The 26,788-nt window shown below is 37.0% G+C and overlaps 1 protein-coding gene across 3 annotated transcripts in view; it reads right to left on the bottom strand.

The window, feature by feature from the left end:
* The window catches only part of WAPL (WAPL cohesin release factor), a 141,895-nt gene that overhangs the window by 16,018 nt on the left and 99,089 nt on the right, over positions 1-26,788 (bottom strand). For 2 of the 3 annotated variants that reach the window (XM_030452780.1, XM_030452779.1), the window contains exons 4-9: positions 24,079-24,194; positions 11,294-11,389; positions 8,101-8,253; positions 7,715-7,851; positions 5,804-5,915; positions 677-904 (exon numbers count right to left, since the gene is read on the bottom strand). In XM_030452780.1, coding sequence (XP_030308640.1) covers positions 677-904; positions 5,804-5,915; positions 7,715-7,851; positions 8,101-8,253; positions 11,294-11,389; positions 24,079-24,194 — 842 coding nt within the window. The remainder of the gene's footprint in view (positions 1-676; positions 905-5,803; positions 5,916-7,714; positions 7,852-8,100; positions 8,254-11,293; positions 11,390-24,078; positions 24,195-26,788) is intronic. The other variant, XM_030452781.1, reaches the window with a different exon arrangement.

The raw sequence follows: 26,788 nt of genomic DNA, 5'->3' as shown, positions 1-26,788 counted from the left end.
TATTATTTAAATACCACCTTTTTAGAAGACTTGCAACTTACCCTGTATTTTTCAAGCTAGCTTCAAATCATAGCCAAATGGAATTTTAAAACAAAAACAATTCCTGTTACAACTAAAGACACTTTCATAAATGCTAAATATATTAGAGAAAGGAACAAAGTAATTTTTAAAAGATCACATTTATGGTAACCAAAGGATGTGCTACCACACTTTGGGCAGAGAGAAACCAGTTTCTGCAGGACCAGAGGGGCTTTTTAACAGAAGAACCTCTTCCACATTCTCAATTTAATATGCAATACTCTTATACCCATGCAAGAAAGCCTACTGTTTGTGAATGTATATCTGTCTAAATGTGGACTTTAATCAGATGGTTATCCAGAGCATGCCTTGTTTTTAATTGCTGTGTTTAACTAACTACCCTTAGCAAGAGTGTGTGGTGAATCAGACAGAGGAAAACCATTGTAACGTTTATCCTACTAACAGCCTTTCAGAAAGGAAATTTCAAATTTAAAGAAGAAAACACTTGCAGTGCAGTCATATAAACACAGACAGCAGACAAAACACCATGACTCCTTAGATGAGATATAGGAGATTAAGGAGGATGCTTAAAAGTTCCATTTTTATTAAATACTCTACTACTACAGACGAGGCTCTCAAATAAAAGCATGATACCCACCGTGATGTTTTCGAGATCAAGATGTTTGTTGTGAACAGTTTCACACAGCCTCCGAATTTTTTCTTTAATTTTATTCATGTCTTTTTCATTCAGCAGCTTGGCAGAGGAAGCATCTTGTTCCAATTCCAGAAGTCGTATCATCAGATCTAGACTAGCTCTGTCTAAATCCATGTTCAAACGATCTCTGCTCAGGATGTACATAAGAGCTGCTGTACATAGGGACAAATTCTTGGGTTGGGATAGGAAAGAAAAGAATAGGGTTTTGCAACCATGTTAGGTAGACCTTTCACAATTTGTAATAAACAAGCTGAAAATCTACAAAAAAAGCCTGACAAGCCTCACACTTGCATCTTGAACATAGATCCCTTCTAGCAAGTTAATAATGCATTCACCAAACCAATACAATTGAGACATAAATCATTCAATCCATTTACAACACCCTAGCTGAGGAGCAGGGTTTTATACTTTTAGGGGATTCGGTGCTGCAGGCAGAATAAGGAATGGGAACTTCAGGAGCACAGTATTATAGAAGAGACAGATGGCAGGGGAACAAAGAGAACGAGTACAGAGTACAGGGCAGAGTAGATGAACATTCTCGTTTGCTGGGATAAACTGGTGGCAGCACCAGAAAATACAGAGATCACAGGGACAGTGTTTGCATGTGAAGGGAGGCAGAGGGTGTGGAGACAAAAAAGAAAGGGAGCCTGGTAGCACACATTCTGATTCTGCCAAGCAGGTATGTCAGGCAATAGCTGATCCAAATGTTTCCCACAGAAACACAAATTTCAGGAGAAATCTGCTTTTTGGCATCAGCCAGAGAACAAACCAGTTTCTCTCCAGCCCTGTCCTCATCAGTCTTTAAGAAGTAAATATTATCTTGACCACCACCGTCTTACAGAATTGGTGTACAGGGACCCCTTCCCAGCTAAAAAACACCTAATCCTTTTTGAAGAAGGAATTAAATTTCATCTGCATGAAGATCCAGAGAAGCAACGGCAGATTGTGACTGTTGGGAAGGAACAAATGGCAGAGAAGAGACCAGAGCAGAGCTAACTGTCCCTAGTGCTGGTAAGTACAGGACTTGCACCAAGAGACCCATCTGTCCAGGTGAGCTCTGAGTTAAGGTAAAAAGGAGTAATGTTCATGGAGAACTGGGTTGTGCTGGACATAATACTTCCCAGAAACCTTTGGCAGTATCTGGAAGAAAAAAGAGCTGGGGGAAGATGTGAGGTATATGTGTGTCCAGAAGCCAACATGCTGCATGCAGCTAGTCCTGTTTCTTCAGTATAAAGTAAATTTAAAAAGGAGACAAACTACTTCTAGACTGTGAATGTAGTACAGCTCAGCAGGAAAGAGCAGAATGTCTGTGACAGATTAACAGATTAACATCTTGTTTAGAGCTCAGCCAACCACCAAAGCAATCATTAGCTGCTTCTGTTTATTTTAGAAGTAATAATCATACCTGATCATACTAAGCAGCATCAGCATTTCCAAAACAGGATTAGGCAGGTGACAGTCTATCAAAAGCTATGTTAAAATTCCTTCCTGTCTTGAGTCAAGGAAATCCTCAGGTGAATAAAGACTTTAACCTGACTAACTGCCAAAGATACACTTGGATATTGAAGGAAAGAAGCAAGAATTTCTAAGGCTGCTTAATGAAAAAAAATTATCTTAGCTGTATCACTATTCCAGCCTTATCTGATGTAAAGCAGAAAGTAAATCTTCATGCTGCTTGTCTACACAGACAGGGAATACATTGTTTTCCCTTAGTTTCTATTAATTTTTGCCAACAAAACTTGCAGTTTTATCATTTTAATAATAGAAATTGTTTGGTCTGTATTTACTTGCAACTGGCTTAAAATGTAATAAATTTCAGTTTCCTGTAAGAATACTCTGTTCCTTCAGAATTCCACTTATTAGAAGAGGTTTCAGCACAAGTCCTATGAAGAAGGGCTGAGGGAGCTGGGGGTGTTCAGTCTGGAGAAGAGGAGGCTCAGGGGAGACCTCATCACTCTCTACAACTCCCTGAAAGGAGGTTGGAGCCAGGGGGGAGTCGGGCTCTTCTCCCACAAGAGGGCATGGACTTAAGCTCTGCTAGGGAGGTTTAGGTTGGATATTAGGAAAAAATTCTTTACAGAGAGGGTGATCAGGCACTGGAATGGGCTGCCCAGGGAGGTGGTGGATTCTCTGTCCCTGGAGGTTTTTAAGAAGGGACTGATGTGGCACCCAGTGCCATGGCCTGGTAACCACAGTGGTAGTGGATCAAGGGTTGGACTTTGTGATCTCAGAGATCCTTTCCAATCTGGACGATTCTGTGATTCAACACTTCCCTTAAGACCTTTTACCCAGGTTTTAAGATACTGAAATGTGATCAGAATTAACCCAAGACAGAAACTAAGACATTATACAGAAGGCTTCAGGCTACAGAAGGACTGCTACAAAAGCAAAAAGGAGTGAAGTAGGAACATGTAACAAGAACCTGTAATAGCGTACGTAGAGACATCAATCAGGTCATAAACCTCCAAATGCTGACGTGCATCAGGAAAATAGTGATGCTGCAAAAGCAAGGAACTCAAGTGCAAATAGTACTTACAGAGAGGGACAAACCTGCTTTGGCTACATGCATGTTCTCTAGAACTCCTGTTTCTTAGGTCTCTATAGACAAGTTGGCTTAATCGTGAATATAGCAACTCTACATTTTGCTCTGGTCTTCTCTAAGTGTTAAAAACATTTAAACCCCCTCTTTGAAAGCAACCTCATGCCTTACAATATACAGAATTCTGAGTTGAGCATGAGAGGAAAATTATTAGTGCAACTCATTTTTGATCAGTATCTTAAAACAACTCAAACAAAACAAAGAACCCAATCAAACCCTCAAAATCCCACCCTTACAGATCACAGAAGTGAAGCTGGGGTTTTGGGTGGATTTTTTTTCCTATTCGATTCCTCAAGATTCTAAAAACAAATTCTGCTTCCAAACAAATGTGGAGAGGAGGAAAATAAACATAATTTGCTCTAGGCAGAAATTTAATGGCATATCTAACTATGGAGTTGGACTCTATATGCTTCTACAGAATTCAAGCAAACATCCTAATTGAACATACACTGCAGAAATGGCAGACCATTTACACCCACTCTCCTCCTTGTCTTCCCTTGCTTGTTCTATTTATACACCAGCTTGTGAGAACAGATGGTTATTTTCTAGGGTTCAACACTACATTTAGTGCACTTTTTTTAATTATTCACATGCTGAAGACATTACAAAACCACATTTCTGTGCTTCTGATAGATAAAATGAAAATACAGATTTTATTTTAAAAATCAGAAATACTCCAAAAACCTTTAGAGCACAGCTGATAAGAAACTCAGGTAAAAACTGAAACTGTAGTTTAAAGAAGAATCTACAAGAAAAATTGAGTGTCACAAGTCATTTTCATATAAATATTTTGGGGCATAGCTCAGTAAGTAACTGCTTATTTTGTTTTCCTTGCTGTTGAAAAATTCCTCTGCAATTGCTATTTTATATTCTTATGGAAATGTAGAAGTCCTCTTCTTTCTCAGTTTGTTCCATTGTTTATCAGTACAAAGAATGCTCACATTTGTTTCTATAGGCAGTGTCAGTGTGGCAGTTTTCCCATCTCCAAAATACTTTATAGAAAATATTAACAAAATAATAGTGGTTTTTTTCCCTCCAGTACTTATTCATCTTAAATGGATAAAAGCCATGCAATAAAAGCCTAATGTGCTGAGTTATTTTGCACTTATATTTAGTGGAGAAATTTCTATTCATTTTGAACAAGTTATATTTTTAGTGAAATAATTAGTGAATGAAATGATAGTATATAAAGACAGCAAGCTTATACTGAGGTCACTGGTGAAGCATGTCACTCAGCATTTATTAATAGCAGTTTGATATTTCTTTTTTTTTTTCCTGACAAAAGCCAGTGTTCCATCAAATATTCTGAAAATAGTGAATATAATCAATGCTTTTTGTTACTGCAGACTAATAATAGCATGCAATTTCCTTTTGAACTGTACATGCTAATTCTTTTGAAAATGAAGGAATAATAGTAACTGTGAAAAGACAGGCAAAAGTGCACTGAGTAAGGCTGTACACTTTCCAAGGAACTGTAGCTCTCCTCCACAGATCTGCAACTCAGTGGTGGCAACTGTCCTGAATAGTGTGACTGTACTTCATTTATTTCTAGTATCACTTGGCACTATTTTGACAGGTCACAAATTAATTAATGCACTCAACCTGGTTCCCATGTGTTACAGTTAGCCATTGCTAATTTCTGAGGGAGATGGAAAAGCAGCCATGTTCTAAATTAAAGATGTACATTTTTTTCCCACCACTCGCAGGAAGATGACAAATACAATCTCTTAAATGTCTATTTCTCTGCATGCAAAGTTTCCTTCTGCATCATACAGCATGCTTCTAGAGCAACTAAATACAAGTAATAAACCTGACTGGATATACATACCTACCAGCCTCTTGAAGTAACATCTCCTATGTTCAGCTTTTGCAACAAAACCTCAGGGGATATGCCATGGAGGCACAGTTTACAACCACTGGAAAAAAACAGTATCACCCCCAAGAACTGTTTTCTATCACAGCTGAACTGAACTTGTAAATTGGTAAAAACAAAACAACTTCAGTTTTTAAACCCTGGATCATGTTCCTGTAAGAAGTTAAAATTTACCTTTCCTAGATTTCTCACAGGATGCTGCACATCCTCAAGGCACCCTACAACTGCAATTCCTTTCAATGGAATTCAAAGGATTCCTTTCAAGTGTATTTTATTGGAGGCATTATAAACACCACAATAAAACTACGAAAAAAGCTTAAGGGAGGGTATAAAATAGCAATCCAAAGCACAACCAATATTTTTAAAAAACTTAAATGATCTTTCTACATAATTTCCAAACTCAGATGCACATAAACAGTGAAAGAGGAATTTGTCTTTGAAACACAAATGCTCTAATTTTTCATTTCACTACAAATGTCTAAAATTAAGCCACCAATCCCAACCACACGCTGGAAGCTTGGCCTCAAATTACACGTACACAAAATTCCTACCAAGTAGGAATCAACAAACTTTAGTATAATATACAATATGTCCATACCTGATGGTGCTGAGAATCATCCAGTGTTTTGAAAACCATGGCTACCATCCCATGGGCTCTCAGATGCATTCGGAAGCTGGGCATGGCGCACTTTGTCGCCAAGCTGATTACACTACAGAAAATTAATTGTGGATTAGAACAACTGTAACAAAAGCAGTTAAAAAAAATTGAAGATAATTAAGTTTTCTAAACATGACCTCAGACTCTGGCAAAATCTGTCAGATGTTTCTTCTAAAACTTTTGTAAAGCAACTTGGTAACTGGTGAACAGAGCAGTGTTTTATTCAACACAGCATCAAAATGTGTCTGCTTTATTTTAAGGGTAGCTAAAAACAGGATTTGAAAGGGTGCCCTGAACTTGCTCCTTTCAAAAAAAAGTTGATGTAATTTCAAATACTTAAATTGAAAATAAATATTGATAGATAAAGCCCAAAGCTCTGATTTAGAGGTACAGGAGAACTTAGTAGGGATCAAGACATTATCAGAAATCATAAGTGTGAGTTTACACTGCTACCTAACAGTTATCTAATTGGCTAATTAGTTCCACTTATGCCTGACAATACTATTAAAAATATAGTAGTATTTATAGCTGCATTTACAGTTGATGGAAACGCAACAGATTTTGGGAAAAAAAAAATTAATATCAGTAAATACATCAGACTGATCAGCGAAGAGTGGAGCATTTCCAGTTTAAAAAAGACAAGTCTTCCCCTAGTTCTATTGGCAACCTCTCTGCCATTTCTAATAGCCCGTAGGCTGGGCTGTGCTAGAAAATATATTACTTTTTAAAGTGGAGTAATAAAGGAGTGATTATCCAATCGAGTCTGCCATGACTTACAGGAATCTTGTTAAAAATTATTCTTATGGTATGGTGTTTAAAGCACAAGTGGTCTTCCTGTCTCCAGTCTCACCAGCATCAGTTAGAGCTTATCTACCAGTTCCTGATTCTTTTACGTCTACTCCTATCCTTACACGTTGATTTCCTTTGGAAAAATTTTTTTTTTTAATTTGTTGACTGAAAGAAATGATTTTTACAGTTGTTTATACAAGCTACATTCTATGATATAAATTTGGAAAGTAAAAAGTCAGTTTAAACTCTTAGGAAGCTTGCCATATGAGCAAATTAAGTGCACTTACTATGAAAAACATTCCTCAACTGTCATTACAGTATTAACTTATTCTTTTCATAACCTCCAAACTGGATAATAGATTGCTTGTGCTTATATTCCAGCAACAGTATTAACTGATGTTTTTTGAGGAATATGAATAATATTTTTTTAAATAGTTTTTAAAAGCTTATCAGGCTTCTTCTCATCCACAGTTAAATCAAGCAATGTGTCCTCATCACCTGCCTCTGGGCATTCAAGTTTTTTCTTCTCTAGCATTTTAGTTTTGCTAAACTGAAAGGAAAATTTAAAAGCACATTAAAAAAAAGTGCATCATTTTACAGTACATCATTTTTACTACTTTTATGTCAAGGGAATGGAAACCTGTATTAATTCATCAACTTTTTCAAGGCAAGGCTAACATTTTTTATACTAACATTGCAATAATGTGTAACTTCAATGTTGGAGTACAATGAGTAGTTCAAGACAACTTAGGAAAACTCATTGCACTAAAAATACACAAGTTATCAGAAAATGAGTTTAACTGATAGCAAGGTACTGAACTGTAACAAGTGCACTGATGATGCTTCTCACTGTACAATTTTCTATTTCATCTTCCTAGTCATATTACTTTTGATTATTTGCAATACTTATCTCAAAGATTATTTTCAAAGTTTATTCTTTTTAGCAGAAGTGCCAACTACCCAAGCAGCGTTTTAAAACATGGTCACTTCACTCACTAATACTTATTTAATTCAATATTGTTTTAAAATATAAGTTCAGTGTTTTATATGAAGATATCTTACCTAAGGCAACGTGTGTTTAGGGGCTGATTGCTCTTCAATCCACTTAGCAAGTACTCAATATCATCTGTGAACTCTTGATTCTCACCAAATTCCACTACATCATTGAAGTGCTTTACATGCTGAACAACAGTGTATAACTGGAAGAGACAAATATTTTGACCTAAGTAAGTTGCTCCTGGGATTGACTATAACCTTAACAAGTAGAGTTTAAAATATATTCAGTTTTGAGCACAAGGAAAAATTACAAAGTTAATGAGGGCCATTCAACTATTGTATAAAAAAATATTATCTTTAATAGGAAAGTGAAATTTCATTTTGACACCATTCCTTCAGTACTTAGGATTACCAATAATTCTTTATCTTAAAAATTTGTTAAGAATACTTACTTCTTTGTCTTCTTTCCTACATTTCAATGCAGTTACTATCTCTTGATAGGGCTGAGTAGGTATTGTCACAGTTTTTATCACTTTGGGAGGTGGTGCAGGAGCCTTAAAAACTCCATCATCTTTATGAATTGCCTCCTTTGAAGATAGCCTTACCTATTAATAAGAAAGTGCTAAAATGGGCAGATGTTTTGAGCACGTAAACATACACTAAATACATCAGGAAACAGTACAGGTGTGCAATTGTCAAACTCACATTTTGGGACAGCTTAGTCGTTGCCTGACACTACCAAGTTGTACCTAAGCTGTGTGATGATGTACCTACTCTTAAAAAAATAAATTATCAGAAATTAAGTGCATTTTTAAATATAAAACCCAGTTCTAAGTAGTCAGGAAAGCTCCAGGGGAATTCCAAAACTAAAGAAAAAAAAGTCCTTTCCACTGGTTCCTTAAGCTTTAGGGCAAGTAAACCAATAAAGTTCAGTGTTTAAAAACAATTATTTATTGATACTTACAAGGATCTTACCCCTACACTGGAGCTTCCAGGACTGACTGAGTTGGCTGCTATACTGAAGCATCATTAAGCACAGTGGTCTGGACAGCACTGAGCAATCAGTGTCTCAGAGCATGAGCTGAAAAACTGTGCCCACTGTTCTCATTGCTAATTGCTGGAGGCTACTGCACTGCTGAACTCAGGGTGCAGCTATCAGAAAACCAACCTCTCCAACCTGGTATTCCAAGCTGTATTTTGTCTGTAAGTAGAAGACTACCTATATACATTTTGTAGCACCATTAAAAGTTGCCACACAGAGAATGAGAGGGGCATGGCGTGTGCCTTCGTATGAAGTCAGGGTATTCTCCACACACCAGCCTTGATTTGTATTTGCATTAGTTAATATTTTAGGAACAACATCCTATATAGTATGAAATGCAGCAATACCTATGCTGAACTTAAAAAAAGGTCACAGAGAAACTGATGTTAGGTCTAGAATGACTACTAAAGAGTTCCCAGCCATCTCAAGCAAATATTCTGGTTTTCTCCTTCACCTACTCTTCTGTCTTAATTGGAGGCTGCTATGAGCTTAAGTGTCAGCTTGTCTTCAGATTACTTCTTTGGCACAAACTCAGATGTGAATTACAGAAAACACGGCATACAGGAAACACCTCAAAATTCCAAAATCTAAATGTACAGGTGCCTATGCCAGTGGTCATTTACTCACCCTCTGATTTCTAATGTACTTACTCTGTTAACACAGAAAAAGAGGATTTTTTTTTTTAAGTGTGCCAGAATAAACCAGAATTAACATGCAGGCATAAAGGATACACTATTACTCACTTCAAGTGATATTCTGAGATGAAGCCTTCTCTGCACTGTACAATGACAAGTCAGAATTAAAATATAAGCAAAAACAACCTGCTATGTTACTGCAGTATTCTTTACATGCTGCCTCAATCACTGTGTAGCACTCCAGTATTTGCTCACTTAGGCTCCAGTGGCAAAATGCTAATAAATCATCTGGAAAAGCTGGTTTAAAGGCTGTAGTGGAAGACTCTGATCTTATCAGTCTGTGAACACGTAACATCTACAGAAGTATTTAATCTAAGTCTTGGTTAATGGCCTGCCCTTCAAAGCAAATTCCAAGGCAGCTTCAAGATGCCAAGAAAGAATAGCTGGCATAAGTACTTTGCATGGATGGGTGTCTTACCATACATCTAAAGCAGATTTATCCAAATCTTCAGGTAACAAAATTCTACAGAAATTAGAAGCAGGATCATCTGCACAGGGATTGCCACTGAACATTTAGATCAACACTCATTTATCCTGTAGCTCTTAAATCTTACACACAGATAAATCAAGGTTAAATGACTGAACTATCTTCAGATGTGCATCATAACATGAGGAGCAGATACAAAGTCCCCTAACTGGTTTGTTCAGCTAAACCTCTGTCACAATTCTGAATTAATGTTTTGATGGTTCAAGTTACAAAGTGGAAGTTTAACAGAAGACAAAATGGCTTGTCTGAACATGAAAATCTAGACATTTTCCTAACCTGAAGAAGATATGTTCAAAGTTTGTCTGAGAAGATTTCAGACAAAATCTGCCTTAAAGTTTACTATAGGAGTACTCAGAAATTACCACTATCAGTACAAAGGTTCAGTAAGCAACAAAAGCTTCAGTCCAAATGCATATATTTTACATCAAGAAAAGGGTTTAGGAGAAACCCAGGGCCAAAATTTCTGCTCTCTCCTCAAATGCCAGTGGTAATGGTTATTTTAAAATGAGCCATCTGCATTTTCCAGGCAGCACAGTTAACACTGAAGGAAGGCTGTTCAGAATACTGTGAGGATGCAACTAAAAGCAACTGTAAATCAAAGAGGAGCTAGCATCAGAAAAACACACAGATGGAATTTTAAAAAATAAAGAAAAAAGAAAACAAAACCTACACTGATAACAACAACAAAAGCTGAAGACATAACACTGCAAAAATACCTGCTTTCTGGTTTTCTGCTCTTGGGCAAGTATTGCAAGCAAGGCACCATATGAAATTAAGTTTACTGCCAATGTACAATGCTCTCTTAGCATAATCAGCAACACTTTTTGCATATATATAGAACTCAAATCCCTGGATTCTCAGTGTCTCAAAAGAGTTATTAAAAAAAATATATATTACTTGAAGCCTTAGAACAATCACTGATTTTTGAACAAACAAGTTACTTTAAGAACCATTTTCACCTTTTCTCTGTTTTCTGTAGAGATGCTGATACCAAATCTGTTCATATTAGCATTTCTGTCTGTAAACAGAAAATTTTTTTCAATGTCTAAAGACTCATGTAAGCAATTCACAATAAACTCCATTAGAAAGGACAAATAAATGAAAGTTCTTTCTTTTTGATCTGCAACTTCCTGACAAAATGGAGCCAAACTTTGGTAGATTAGAGAACATAACTTTGTTTTATTTTGTTGTTTGGGTTTTTTTAATCTCTAGATTGAAATTACATGGCAGATCCCATCCTAGTGCATTTCCACTGACAATTTATTTTCTACCAAATACTCAATGGCTTACATCACAAAGTGGATTTCTTTCTGAATTACTGTGACATTACCAGGTAATAAGAACTTGTGTTTCAAAAAGTATCAGTGAAACTTCAAAGGAGATCCACTAAAGTTGAGAAAAAACCCCACCAATCTACTTACTGGAACACTGGGAGTTTTCAAAACTGGTGGTGCTGGCAGACCTTCTGATTCTGGTTGGTTCCAGTGTCTAGCATTATATACAGCTTTTGTGGGAGACTAGAAGACAAAAACACAAGTTTGGATTGTTGTTTTTTTTTTAGCAGATCTACCAGGAGTCACCATATACTTCAAAAACTACCATGGTAATAGTATAGCTAAACAAGTAAAATGAGCTTCATTTTTCCCCTGTCTTCCCAGCAACACAGGTTCTCAATACTGTATGCATCAGAAAATCTGAAAGGTTTAAAGACTTTGAAGCATCTGATGGTTTTAAAGACATACAGACCCATTCAAATGGCAAAAGACATTATATATATATATATATTTCAACAATTTTTCATTTTTTTCTGCTTTTCAAAGGCAAAGGGTCTGCAACCTTCCTATAACCAAAAACAGACAGCTATGAAGGAAAAACATGCTAGCAAACACCACGTCAGTGGAAAATATGACTGGTTTAGAATCAAAATTCAGAATACAGACTTTGAAGCCTGGAGGAACAGAGAACACAAATGAAATGTCTTAATCCATATCAATAAATCAAGATTACTTTTTTTCTTCTTACTCAAAAATATGTCAAGGCAAATAAAAATGCACCACAATTTACTGTCTTTGAATTTTTTGTAAATAAGATATAATTCTTAGAGGAAGCAAAGAAAGAATTATAATTCTAGATTCTGAGTTTCCCAACCTAATGGCATAATAATATACCAGACTAATAAACCATTACAATTTTCACAATTTTGCAACATGCCATATATTGTGTAAACCGTATACACATCTCCTTGTACACACTTATACAGGCTTATAAAAGTGGAGAAAAAAATATTAAAAGTTGGGCATTAAAATTAACATTGTCATAAAACAAAAAACTTTAAGAACAGATACTGGCTTAAGTACAGCCCACAGGGGGGCTATGTGTAGCAAACCAACAAGTATCAGCTATGGATTAAACACCAGTTCCACTAAATGTAACAAGGTTTTGGCATATGAAGAGCTGGAAAGTAGATTTTGTAAGTCAGCACTTTCTGTATTATTGTTAAAACTTTAATGTGATCCATGAGAAAGCCCTAACAAAATTTCAAAGAATATTAGCAAAATTAAAATCTCAGCTAGAAGTTTTCACAGCCCAAAAGAAATGTCAAACACTAAAAAGTATCAGTTTCCAGACAAGAGAAAATCTTCTTTCCCTCTTACAATGAGCTTTGATGTGGGCTTAAGAAACTTAACTTATTTGGTTTTTTAATTATTTTTTTTAAAAGCAGAGCTCATGTACCATTCAGTGAGAAAAATATCATGGCCATCAACTGAATGGTTAAATCTTAATGGTTTTCCAAGGAAGCAGTTTTAAAAAAAACCTTATTTGTAGCCACTATGGCCACACGCAGGATACCAAAGTCAGGGTTTTAATCATTTTTATTTTTAACTTTCCCAAGTAAAAGAACCACTAACTTGTCCAATTTCCTGACAATCTTAAAAAGTTAAACTAAGAAAACAAATAGGGAGACCATGCCATATAGATTCTTATTTGAAAATAAAACACTGACAGAATGGTTAAAAGGTTAACTTTCTTTTCTCCTACACTTTCTTACTGTGAATCTGACTCATAAATAACAATAAACAATGCAAAGGCAACTTAGTAACTAAGATGCTATTTTAATTATAAAAGAGATGATGTCTGTGATGGTAAAGAACCACTGAATATTTTCTAGATACTCACTTTGTTTTCCCAAACTACTCAGAACTGTTCCACAAATTATCTCACTGCCTATTAAGATTGGGAGGAGAATGTAAGTTTCTGTACACAGGATAACTATAGAGAATAACACACTCTATCTAGTAACCACCATGAAAGTAAAGCAAGTATTTAGTATCAGTTTCAGCTAATGCATAATTCTGCTTAACCCTGCAGGGAAGTTTAACTATTACAATTCTGACAGCACTGCACTGCAGCTGCCAGAAGTCCTATTAACATGAGATACTCTTTATTAACAGTCCCAAACCTCACTGGTAGTCTCAAGTATATCCTATCCCAGGTTAAAGGGTACAGAAATATTAATAATCCTGAATTTCCTGTCTGGGAGCTACAAGCAGCACAGCAGCTTTTCAACTCTCCTGAGCAGCAGTGTTGGCTGTGGGCACCCAGTGGGCAGAGGCAACCCACACAAGATCCAGCATTGATGCAGAATAAGGATGAAGCATACAAACAGCTGTGCCACCATAACCAAAAGATTCACACTGCATCAGTGTTTTCTTCAGCAGAGAGCAACAGCTGATGTGTAGGAAAGAGTTCAACAGGGCAAAGAGATAAAGACAATCCCTTGTTAATACCTGGGGCTCAGAGCTTCTCAAGTCAGAAATGGCATTCTTTTTATTTAACCATCAAAAAACGAGCTTTTCATCCCCAATTTGCCTTCATCTCTTACTAAGTCAAAAGCTAAGGCATTGCAAAGTGTTTTGTGACAAGGTACTTCACAGCTTGCTGAGGCACTACCAACAGGATATACAAGAATGTTGCAGTTTACGTAAGAAACCAAATAATGTTAGCAATAAATGTCTGCTCAGAGAAACTAAGCTCCATTTAGAGGTTCATTTAAATGTTCTTTTGTAACAGAACCTGAATTGTAACTGAAAATGTTAAAAAACCATGAAATACCTATAGAAGGAAGGCTAGGTATAGGCAGATATTGGCTAGATGGTAGCTAAGAGCCACCATCCCTTCTAACACTTCACATTTTTAGATGAAACTTATTTTGCTTTTCATTCCTTGTCTTCCCAATAGTATTTCATTAGATAATAGACACTGCTCCCCAGCACCTCTGGTCCAGCATCCTGTCTCACACTGATAGTACACAGCTCAAACACCAAACACATCTGCAAAAATTCAGCATTTCTTTCCAAAGAAATATCTTCTAATAATTTCTAACACATCACACAGACTTTGGAGCCTCTCTTACACCTCACATGGGCATGGAAAATACACCTTTCCTTTACAAACACCTCTAAAGCAACCTTCACATTTTCCCTTGCAGTACAAAACAAAGATGAATTTCTGAAACAACTGCAAAGAAACTGGACCAATATTGATCAATCAGTTCGCGCTGTGCAGAGTTGCTTCAGATTAGTGTGTGACAGAATTGAAGCCAGGAGAAGGATCAAAGATCAAGTGAATGCTGCTGAACAAAGACTTTTCAGGAGGAGCTGATCACAAAAGCAAAGGGGTTTGTTTGGGTTTTTTTGTTCCTTTTTTTTAAAGGCAACTTGTGATAACAAGCTTTCAAGAATTAACACTTATACTTAAGGAGCAGTCACTCAAGAAACTTACTTTCTGTTAAGGACAAGACAACCTTGCAATTATTCAATTGCAGACATTTCTTTAAGAATTCTTCCTCTCAAGATTAACTTAGAACACATGAAAGTGGAAGTACCTCACTCCTTTGAAATCTGTGTTTTTAAGGCAAATAAGTTCTGCAATACTAATCAGCTGTAAGGGCTTCTATAGGTACGAAAAAAGGAAACTCTTCTGCTATTCAGCAGAATTGACAGCTGTTTACACACAGGTGCCAGTGAGCAAGTGAGGGTACAAAGTGTGGCACTCGGCATCAGGTTCTGGGGAATGAAGTAGGATGCAAAACCAGAACTAATGCCAAGGGTTTTACAGAATGCACAGGGCTGTCAGTTTTACAACATCATCTCCAAACGGCATAAACTATGGGTCACACTTATCCTCCCATCCCTGAAAGCCTCGAAGTTGCAATTTTCAGGAGCTGACACTCTGCACATACTGATGCTGCACTGCCTGCCACTCACAGATATCAGAACAGGAGCAAGTAAGAGCCAGGGACAGGAGTCATGCTGCAAATACTGGCAAAACAATAGACAGCAGCTATTTGCAGCTATCCAAGTTAGAAGACAATTGCAAAAGAAAACCCTAAAACATTTTAAACAGATATCCTGGTAAATGCATTATTTATATCTGAAAGGCATTCACTCAGACTGTATATGCCAGGTGCTCATCAAAACTACAAATAAGTTCCAAATACCCCCAATAACAAAAATACTCAGTATTCATAATCACAAAGAGTGTGACTCTGCCCTGTATGCCTCACTTTGAAGAAAAAAGGAACAACTATGTTATACGGCACAGAAATATTCATAATGGACTGGTTCTTTTCAAAAGGGAAAGAAATGAACATCCAGTCAAAGCAAAGAAAAAGAAATCACACTTCAAAACAGGAAGATGGAATAACAATTCAGTTCAGGCTGAGCCACGTGTATTTCACACCAAAAGAAAAGTTAATTTGGACTCTAGGTAAGACAGCAGTTTCCAGCAGACATTAACAGAAGCAAACCAGGATGAAGTCAGTTATTTAGTACTCAAAATGTGAACCAATTCTCCACTATTTGGATCACAGCAATACATTAGTGACACTAACTGACCTCTGGGTGCCATGGACTACTTAATCATGAGCTGCTATAGCACCTGATGCAGTACACAAAAAAAACCACTATGCACACATACCTAGACAACTAAAAGTTGTTAGTCAGAACAGGTCGAAGAGTAGCAGCAGCACGTAACACAGAGAACAAAATGTCACTGAAGCATTTCTTGCAACAGATTTCTGAAGAACTGCAAAATTATTTTTCTTCCCTGAAGCTCAAAAGGCAGCTTACAGGGCTTAACAGGGTCAAAAATCCAACTGAATTTTAAAATTTTAAAATCCAACTGATTTTAATGGGTCAAAAATCCAACTGAGACATTTAATATGAAGCAACAGGACAATTAGATAAACATGAGATTAGTTTCATATCGAAAATAGCTAATGGTGTCCTATATGCTGCTTACACCCAGTGTACTCAAAACTGATCATCACAAAAGGCACATGGTTATTAATTTGGACTGAAACCTATGTTAAGTCTAATTAAAAGTGACAGAGTACAATAGTTTAGATATCTGCATCTACCTGCAAGTAACTGCACTATCACAAACACAGTCTTGTAAAGATTGTTAGACAAGACTCCTGCCTACTTCATTCTTACATAAAGTCAGACACACACATACACACATCACCTCGTGCCACCCTGTTAGTCTCATTTACTAAAAAATTAACAGAAAAGTCTTACAAAAGCACAACAGCAACAAAATTCCAAAGGTCATTTGGTTGCCGTGTGTACCTGCCCACAGAAATGTCTCCATTTGGATCACAGAAACATTTTGCAAATATATCTTCCAAATGTTCTCAGTTACAACACTGGTTTTCATCACCAAGTCCCTGACTGTGCTTCCCCAATTCCCTTCTTATCAAAACAACCTTGAAGTTGCTCTTCCAGAGAGCACCTACCTCATGCCAGCTGGTACTGGGCATCCCCTAAAGCAGATGAGAATAAAGCTAATTCAAAGTAATAACTTCTGGATGTGTATAGTGGGGACACTGGGCCCTCAGCACCAACTCTTTCCTTCTCAAGATGTGCTCATGCACTATTATTTCATGTATGTACAGCCAGAGCTGAATGAACCAACCACACTCATACATTACATGGGAGCTGTGAAGACAATTTTGCATATTCATCTGCATATAAATTAAGTTCCCAATGGCAAATGAAATTGGAGTATTTTAATCACTTTGAGCATTTTTCACTATTTTAGAACTTTCTACAGGACCAACACCTTGTGCAATGTAATGTTTATCCTATACTGTTATCCCGTGTTGCTTAATTACTAAAACACTGAGTTAATTACTGGGAACTACGTAACTGATGGGGGGAAGGCAATGCAAAAATGCAAGAGAGAACGTAGTTTCAAAAAGGCATCTTTGTGTCTTGCTTAAAAGTTAGTATCAGTAGGAGTGGGAAGTACAAAACACAGTTTCCACTGTGACATTAAACATTTCCCATTCAACTTGATATTTCTATTTCAGAAAAGTCTAAGTGCATGCAAGGGGAGAAGGATTTCCATGCTTATTTTCATTTGTTCCTCTTGCTTCTATGGGGACTTAGCCTGTTACTTTGACACTGAGCTTCACATCCTCGGAACAAATCTATTAAAAAAACCCTAAAACTTAATGGTAACATTTTTCTTGACAGTGCAAAGGGAAAGAAAAGCACTTCTAACAACAATGCAACAGATGAGGACTCAGTTTTTCTAGGTGAAAGCATCTGAGCTAGGCATGTATCAGAATGCACCCTTCTTCACAACAGTTCAATATGAAGGAGTGGGAGGAAAATAATTTTGATGAGCATCAAACAATTCTCTTGAAATTAACAGAGCAACTCTTGGCATTTGCTTTCCTTCTGAGATGGCTTCAAGGTATATGTCCCAACTCAATTCAGTAAAATTACAGGGGCTACTTAACTTCAAATTATGTGACTAATCTATAAGTCTGCCAGTTTCGATTAGGATCCTGCTTACTAACTTAAAATTAAGGACTGGGTTTGGTCTATTTATATTAACAATGGGAAAATAAAATAATCCCTAAATGGTAAGCACCAGGAAGCCAGTATTAAACTAAGGGCAACAAAGCTCATTAAGGGCCTGGAGCACAAGTCCTGTGAGGAGCAGCTGAGGGAGCTGGGGGTGTTTAGTCTGGAGAAGAGGAGGCTGAGAGGAGACCCTGGAGCTCTCTTCAACTACCTCCAGAGGAGGCTGGAGTGAGGAGGGAAACAGCCTCTGCTCATTATTAAACTGTGATAAGACCAGAGGAAATGGATGGGAGCAGTACCAGGGGAGGTTTAGGCTGGGTGTTAGGAAATACATTTTCACTGAGAGGGTTGTCAGGCATTGGAAAGGCCTTCCCAGGACAGTGCTGGAGTCACCATCCCTGGAGGCATTTAAAAGGCATTTGGACCTGGTCCTTAAGGACATGGTTTGGTAGCTGACTGTGGTGTTAGTCAAAGGTTGGAGTGGATGATCTTGGAGGTCTCTTCCAACCTAAACATTCTGTGATTCTGTGTAAATAAATATGCTTACCAAAGACTGGTTTTGAAATGGTTAAGTGAAATAGCTGTATCAACATGAAGCTTTGGTTTTTGATAAATCAACTAATCAGAAAAGAGATTTAGTCCTCCCTTTTATAATATTTTTGCTTTTTAAAAAATTCTTTTAATTCCAGCAATATAAAACTTGCTTAAAATACATCCACTGCTTATAACTGGATTGCACCTAGGGCAGCTCATCTCTTGTGCATCAACCCAACAGCTGAACATTAAAACCACTTCACTTCAGGTGTAGGGTGACCATCTGCCAGAAGCAACAACCAGTAAATTAATGAACTGTAGAAGCAGCAACTGCTGTCACAGTTTGTCAGATCTGACCACTGTTGTTTGTCAAACTGCTGCTGAAACAGATCGGTGGCTTATCACTAAACTGATACAAGACATTTCACACAGTATTTTTATTGTCAAAATTGAGCTCGACTCCTCAGAGTCAAAATAGCAAATGTAAACTAATAATCTTTCCTATCACAAAAATCTGCAGTTTTAACATTCTAAATTAGGATGCAGACAGCAGCTCAGTGTGTGTGGTATCAGCATTTTAGTAACACTGAAAAAATGCTTTGTTACGCTTTGTTCATCTTTTTGGTAGGACACTCTTTTCCTAAAGGTTACACAACAAAGACAAGCAGTTATTTTAAAAATTAAGTCTGATTAGTACACTCTGGTACTACCATTAAATGTACCGAAAAGACTATGACTGACAGCAAAGCTTTAGAATTATACTCCCACTGCTGCTTTTCCAGGACTACTCACTACAAATAAGCTATGGGAAAATCATTAATAAAACCACCTGAGGTTCTACACTTAAGACAGATGAGTCGTCACATACATTAAATCTTAAAATATTTTTTAAAAGACTCACCACAAAGAAAAAAAAAAAGCCAAAAGCCCCAACTTTAAAAAAATTTGATTGGGGGAAATGCAGATTCATTTGCAAGTAAGCAAAAATAAATGTTACTTGCAGAGTATCTTTGATAAACATCTACTGCAAAGTATAATACAAGCTAAGTGGAAAACTACAGATCACAGCATAGCCTGGTTTCTCTCCCCTCCCCCCCCACCCCACGTCATTGTCTTACTATCTGTAAGATTACTAAGTCAAACCAAGAGCCGTGCCTGGCTTCCTACTTCTTCAATTTCAAAACACTTTCAGAAGATCAGGTACAAGTATTTCACTTTGGACTTTAAATAAATTTAGGCACAGCATTTCTTTCAAACTGGTATTTATTGCTTCTTCCAGTCGGCACAAAGCACGAGTGGAAAAAGCCCCCATCAAGCAGTAAAAAATCTCATAGATTATACTCTTAAATTTACAATACAGCAAATCCTATTAGGAACAACAGGGTCATAAATAAGATTTTCAAGCAATGACAGTTTCTCACAGTGCCTAAAATTTATAGCAGGAATGGGGCAACTCTATGAAAACAACCTACTCACAGAAAAAGAACTGCATACAGGACTGAAAAATAAACTCGCAATTCAACAATTAACTCTGGACTAGCTGCAGACCAACCAAATTACACAATTTTTTTTTTTTTTTTTTTTTTTTGCTGGTTCAGCACTTGGTAACTGGGAATCAGTGCTCTTCATGCAGTAACTATTTAACACATCCCTCCAACCCATCTGCCCACAAGGCACATTCAGAAATCTTGCATACATTTCAGTACCTTGCTGGACACAACACACAGCAGTTATTCATAAAACTTGAATAAAACATGAAAAGCAATAAAATTGGCTACACAGTTATGACTGAGTCTAGTTTTTATCTTGGACACAGAGTTCAGAAGCAGTCTGCTAGCTAAGCTGTGTCTGAACTCAGCAATGATTTCATTCATGTACTCAACACCACTGTCATGACTATCTCCATTAACGTCACTTGATCAAAGTAATGCACCTAATCCTGCTCACACCAGCTGGTTTAGTGAGCATCTCGGTTGCAATGTTGACTTAACCAGGTTAAAACAACTTAATCTCTCCTTCTTTGGTTCCCTCAGCTGAGTAGATACAATTGTTTATAGACTCCCAGCGAACCACAGTGAGATTTATGTTAAATGTTTCCTTTTAGTGGGATATTTTTTTACAAACAGAGGGGTTGTTCAATTTAGTTCAACAGACAACTTTGGGACATGGAAGGAGAAAGGGAACACAAGTGAGAAGGTGGGGCAAAAGGAGAGCTTCAGCAAATAGTTCTGCCAGTATTTTTTGTCTTTTTCAGGCAAAAACAGTCCTTACAGTAGGCTGGGGTTTTGTTGGATTTGTGGGATTTGTGGTTTTTTGTTGTTTTTTTTTAATGGATAATACAAGAAGATCTCAGCTTTTCCTGACAAATTCCACACTAGTGGAATTACTCTGAAGCAATGCCACTATTAAAAACAAGGAAAGTGCTCTGCATAGAGAACTCTGTGGTCCAGGTACTTGAGTGAGTGTTCCAAGGGACAGGCTATGATAGTCAAAAGTTAAGGGCAAAGAAGTTTTTCCATACCTTTTCCTGTACAACCCAATGTGAGACGAACAAGGGGAAAAAAAAAGAGACACACTGCTGTAATGTTCCTCTCCACAGTCACAAAACTGACAGGTTTTCCAGAGCTCAACATGAGAGTTTAGAGGACTTTAGAGGACTAAACTCTCTAGAGACCAGTTCTCCAACTTAAAAATATAAATTTTTCTTTTCTTACAGATTCCTATTTCCAGGCATCCATCATCTGCATAAGACCATGGGGAACTATTCCCAATAATTTCTGCAAGAACTGATTCCTCTTAGTTGCTGACTCTAGCCCGAATCTGTGGCGAGAGGGGCAGGAACAAGAAATCTCAGAAAAGAATTTTTATGGCCCCTCTTTTCAAAACTTTAGTCTGAGTAGATTTGGACCACAGCAACAAAAAAGTTGTATACCTTACTGGTTTGTGACTGATATCTGAGAATTGGTTTCTTCTGTAGAAGGGGAACTAAGCTCAAAGGGACCACGAGGTGGGCACATGACAGCCCCATGGAGTTCCCAGGCTTGCATGCTAGAGCTTGAGTTACTGAACCGGTTGAATTAAAATTGTCAACAGCTGCAAACAAACTTTTGCAGATGTTATTCATGTATGCCTCACACCCATAATTTGCAAGTCAAGTAATGCCAATATTTATGTACTGTAAGTACATAATTATGTTGCTATGGAAGATAATATTCTCCTGCAAGTCAGACTCAGGATAAAGAGCTTTAATTCACTTAAAAGCAGAATTCTGGTTGAGACTTTACATACCTATCATACTACAGCCTTAATACTCGTTACTGTGTGTGTGAACAGCCAGTGAGTTCAGTGAGACTCTTTGCATTAGAGGCAGGCTTTAAAAATATTGCTATTCACTAAGTCAACAATGTCTTCAGTCTTTCATTACATACACTCAAAATTTCAAGAACTGGACTTTTACCATTAGAGTACAATGGTCAGGTTTCAAAAGCACAGACATGGGCAAGAGCTCTGATAACTACAAACTGGAAAAAATACTTGTTTTCTGAACCTACTGAAGTTTAACAGTGCCACCTGCTACTTCCTGAGTAACAGTACTGTTTACTTCTCAGCTCAGTGTGATGCAAACTGCCATAACATCATCACCTAGCAGAAAATCATTAATAATGTGTCTGCTAGTTTCTACAAGGCAAAAAAATGGTGATGAGACAGCACAAGAAATTCCAGAGGTCTGGTTTGGATTTTTTCTAGATGACATAGTTATGGTCAGGTTAATAATTTTAGTTCATTTTTTTCATTCCCATAATGAAAACTCTTTAAAGATGCAACAGAGATTAATTACAGCATCTCTAATTACCATCAAAACAAGCTTTACAAACCTTTTTAATAACTCCATGGAGCAGCCATATGAGTAGAGAAAACTGAAGTTTACAATCTGAATTGCAACTACAGCAATTCCTACTTCTAGGTCCATTATATCACTCCGGGGTCAAAAAGACTCCTTCCCTGCTTCCCACTGGAATCAAATTTATTTCCAACTGAGAATATTCTGGAGTTGAAATAATTTTCTCTCATGTAGTATGATATTGCAGTAGGCTTTTTTCCTACATAATTTCATGATATATACATCCAAAATTAATTAAAACAGTTTTCGTATTAATCCTCAGGCATTTCAAGTATAAAAATGTAACATGAAATACATTAAATTAAACAGTATTTGAAGCATATAAATATTTAAACATTACAAAAATATCCATATTTACTGGAATACCAACAGCTTTTTTTATGCTGCTTAAAAATACAGCATGAAAGGTACAGTTAAATTTGCATTCCCTCTACTTGTTTCTCAGTCTATGGTAACACTTTCACTGTTAGGAAGCTGATTTTTTTAAAAAAATACTATTTAATTAGCAGAAACTGAGGTACTATCCTCTTCAAGAAATAACCATTTCAGTTCTGAAAAGACCCTCCCTGCTTACCAATAGCCTGACTTCAAACTCTGGAAGCAAGGGTTAGCAGCTGAGTCCTTCCCATTCTGTCTAAAGTCATGAAGCAACAAGAAGCAAAACATCTTTTCAAAAGGGCATTACAACTGACAGTACTTACTGGTCATGTGTGCTCCCAAATGAAAATACTCCCTTGCATGTATTAAGGAATCAAGTAAACTTTTCCTCCATCCTCCACCCACAAATTCACGTATTTAAGTGGAAAACAATCATATATCAACACATCCAGGGAGACAGAAATTTTATTGTTCTGGAAGACCAGTGAAACTCATGTATATCATAAGTAATCTGCTACCTTTATGAGAAATTATGGATGCAATTTAATAATTAGAATTGTCTAGGAAAAATAAGAAGGATTTTTTTTTTTTTTAATTCTTAAAGCTGCTGAACACATTCTGAGTACACACACAAGTTTGTATTTTAATGTGCAACCACTGGGTCTTGCAAAAATTATGGAATTCAAAGGGAAAGGAGAAATACAAAGTACATTTCCCCATTCAGTTACCTCTCTCTTTTTACAACAGTTCTGGATTACAGTGACAGTATAATGACAGTACAATGACAGCTCCTCTCTTTGCCAGGCAATGGTAAGGTGTTATGCAAAAAGAAAATGAAAATGCCTTAAGCATCCTGGACTATCAAGTCATAAAAACTTAATTTAACAGAGATTGCATGGATCTCACTACTGCAAACTTTCACCTAATAGTTAAACACCCTTTTCACTGTATGCACATTTTTAAAAGCCTCTAAATACTGAGCAACCTGTAATAACAGGTAAGACAAACCACACCTAGCATCAACAAAATGAATAAGCTCCATTCAGAGTGTCAAAGGGCAAATTCATACTGAATACACAACTGGGGTATACAGGGGGGGATCTGGGGCTGCTTTTCTTTTTTTTAATTAAAAAGAAATTACATTTTTCCACATGCTATGAATACACTTGTCCTTATAAAGACCACACCAATAACAAATTTGAAGCTTGCAGAAAAGTTCAGTCCTATTATATATTTCTGAGCAAAGGGAGAAGAAAAAAACCAAATCACACAACATGTAATGGTGCTTTGCTTTAAAAATCATTGAGAGGAATGCATCTAGGTTGCACATTCCTCTAGTGCATCCCCAGACTTGCACCTGAAAAGGGAAATTCATACAAAAAGTTTACACTTGAAGGTTTTACTTTACCAGATAGTCTAAAAAGCCATGAAATTATCTCAAGTGAAGATATAAACTGGGAAAACAAAACTGAAGAGTTACTTAAAACCAGAACTTGGTCTCAGCATTGTTACTCACCCGCTTTGGCCCACTGAAAATCTTCCTGGTGTTTTCTTTAGATTTATCACCTTGTTTGTTTGTGGTCTTCTTATTGCTTTCAGGCACACCAGATGCATCCTCTGAAAACTCTAGATCTGTAAAAGGTAAATAAAGGTATGAAACAACCATTTTGAAAGCTGTTGAACTGCTAGAGGATTTCTTGCATCTGACATTTCCTCATGCAGAGCCTCTGAAATTGTATAATAATCTTCAGCAGAAAAAACAGCTTTGAAGACAAACAGTTCAGAATGGAGCTCAGGTCTACTGACTGGACTGTCATTGCAGGTAAGACATATCAAGGTACATGGTCACAATGACACAGCACCTCTTGCCCATTGTGTAAGTTTCACATTATTATTTCCCATTTTATACTCCTGTGAATACCCGTGCATCTGTCACATGTGCTGACTTACTGCTTACAGCTACAACTCGGAGCAGAAGTGAATTAAACAGTAAATGGGGCTCCCCAAAAGTGTAAGATTAAAAGTTTTAAAAGATGACATCCCAGTACAATTAGAGGACTGAAGAATTTATCCCATTTCACTTCTCATGAAGGCAGTCTATTTATTTATTCTCCTATAAATTGTATTTAAAAAATAGTTGTCAGCTCAGAAAGGAGTCAGCCAAAAAGAACTACTGGTTCTTTCAGTGTATTCAATACTTGCCTTACCAGTAGTTCTGGTACTCAGGTTTGGTCTCCCTTAAAGACAGCTTATGTTCTTTCACTTGCCACAAACCAGAAGTTACAATAAATTTGAAGACAGAAATAATGACAGGCATAGAGAAGCACTGTGTCACCTGATAAACAGTTCAGAACACCAATCTATTCCAGAGAAGCTGCTTTTATTTGAAAACTACACTGCAAAATAAGCAGGTTTGATCAATTACTCTAATCCCACATGCACTCAAATCCAGTGAGGAGGACTGGCCAAGTGCCTAGGAAAGGAGGCTATTAGGTAAGCAAATTTCTAACAGCACTTTCAAGGACCCAAAACTTAACCTAGTCTGGGGGATATATGTATTCTTTGAAAAAGGCTCAAAGGTTTCCTAAATGGCAGTAAACTCCAATGGCCTCAGGAGAACCAGGGTAGGCAGTACGACCACTGCAAGGCACCTTTCAGAACCAGCCTCTCATATCCCAGCCCACTGATTTTCAGTTTAGTTCAGTTTAGAAGATGAAAAAACCCCACTCTGAAAATAGCTGACTTTAACAGATATTTTGACAAAGTTAGACTAAAAGAAAAAGAATATCACAGACCAATTCCCATTAACTTAAAACAAAGTAAAACTATATAAAAGTTAACTTAATCCTTTGATGGAACTTACCAATTAAAGGAGTTAAATCAAAATTGCTTTCATACGCATCCTTACAAATCTTGAAATACTTTTGAAAAAGCCAGGCCCTGAATGCAATTGCCAAGGAAAGTAAAACTAAGAGAACTGGACATTCCCATTGTAGATTAAAAGCTAAAAAGTTACTCACTTGACTTCAGTAATTACACACATGCCAGCTGTTTTAGAAAAGAAAGATGCGTTCTCATCCACCAAATCAATACAATTTGTACCTTGCACTAAGATTTGGAGCTGGTATTGTGATACATAATTATTGTAGTGCTCTGTTCCAACTAAGCCATAAATTTTAAATCACCTCAGTATCTTTGTTTGACTCCTATATGATCTTGAATCACCCCATTTAAATTAGGCCATTTTATATTCACAGAAACTTCCTGATAAAGACATTTCAACTCCTACTTACAACGGGATAATTTTGCATTTTTTGATGTTGCTAGCATATCAGACACTTCTATGATTCTGGAATGCTTTTAGTTGAGCAATGCTGTTTGTAGCCCTCCAGGTATGCTAAAAGCACTCTGCATACAAACTTCACCAGATTTTCAAATCTAAACTGAATAGGGTGAGGGGGAAAAGCCTTTTATTAACATTCACTTAACCAGGCAAAGACAGGAGAAGTCTGGTAAGCACTGACACTAACAAAGCTTGTTTTCCACTACCTCTCCCTTTCATGGATATTTCTACTCCCCCTTATTCCCCCCCACCTCACAGAAAACGAGGCCTTTTTCTCAATATGGGAGCATGTAAGGCCTTTTCTCAGCCATTTTCAAGACATTTATAATATTTGGTGTAACATGCCTGTCTCGACTGAACTTGAAAGACGTTCAAAGACCAAGCAGAAGCCACCACCACAGTAAATTTCCAGAGGAGAAACAACCCAGTTTTGTGCCTGAGGGTATTTCTGCAGAAGATTTTTAAGTCCCAACAAGACACTGCAATTGAGGAACTCTTAACTAGATAAAAATATTTACCTAATTAAGGTGATTTGGTTTTTGAAGAGATGCAAAGGAAGAAAAAAAGTAGAGCAAGTTTGCTCATCAGAAATGAACTGAGTGATAGATGCTGACAAACAACAACTATTTTATTATCCATAAAGATTACAAAAATCTCATCTTGATCACTGAAAGGAAAACGAATTCATGACAAAAGGGGTTAGTTCTATATAAGAACTGATGTACAAAGTAAAAGGCTAAGATGCAATACTTAGAGTGCAGTAACAGGACAACTACCACTGTCACTTATATCAGGAATATTGTAGTTCATCATTACAACAGTAGTAAAAACAAGCATGTTAGAGAGATCTTTATACCTTCTCTCAGTGGAAGGTTTCAGGGTA

This window comes from Calypte anna, chromosome 6 (assembly GCF_003957555.1).
Source record: "Calypte anna isolate BGI_N300 chromosome 6, bCalAnn1_v1.p, whole genome shotgun sequence".
Classification (NCBI taxonomy): Eukaryota; Metazoa; Chordata; class Aves; order Apodiformes; family Trochilidae; genus Calypte; species Calypte anna.
This window is presented reverse-complemented; position numbering and strand designations above follow the sequence as displayed.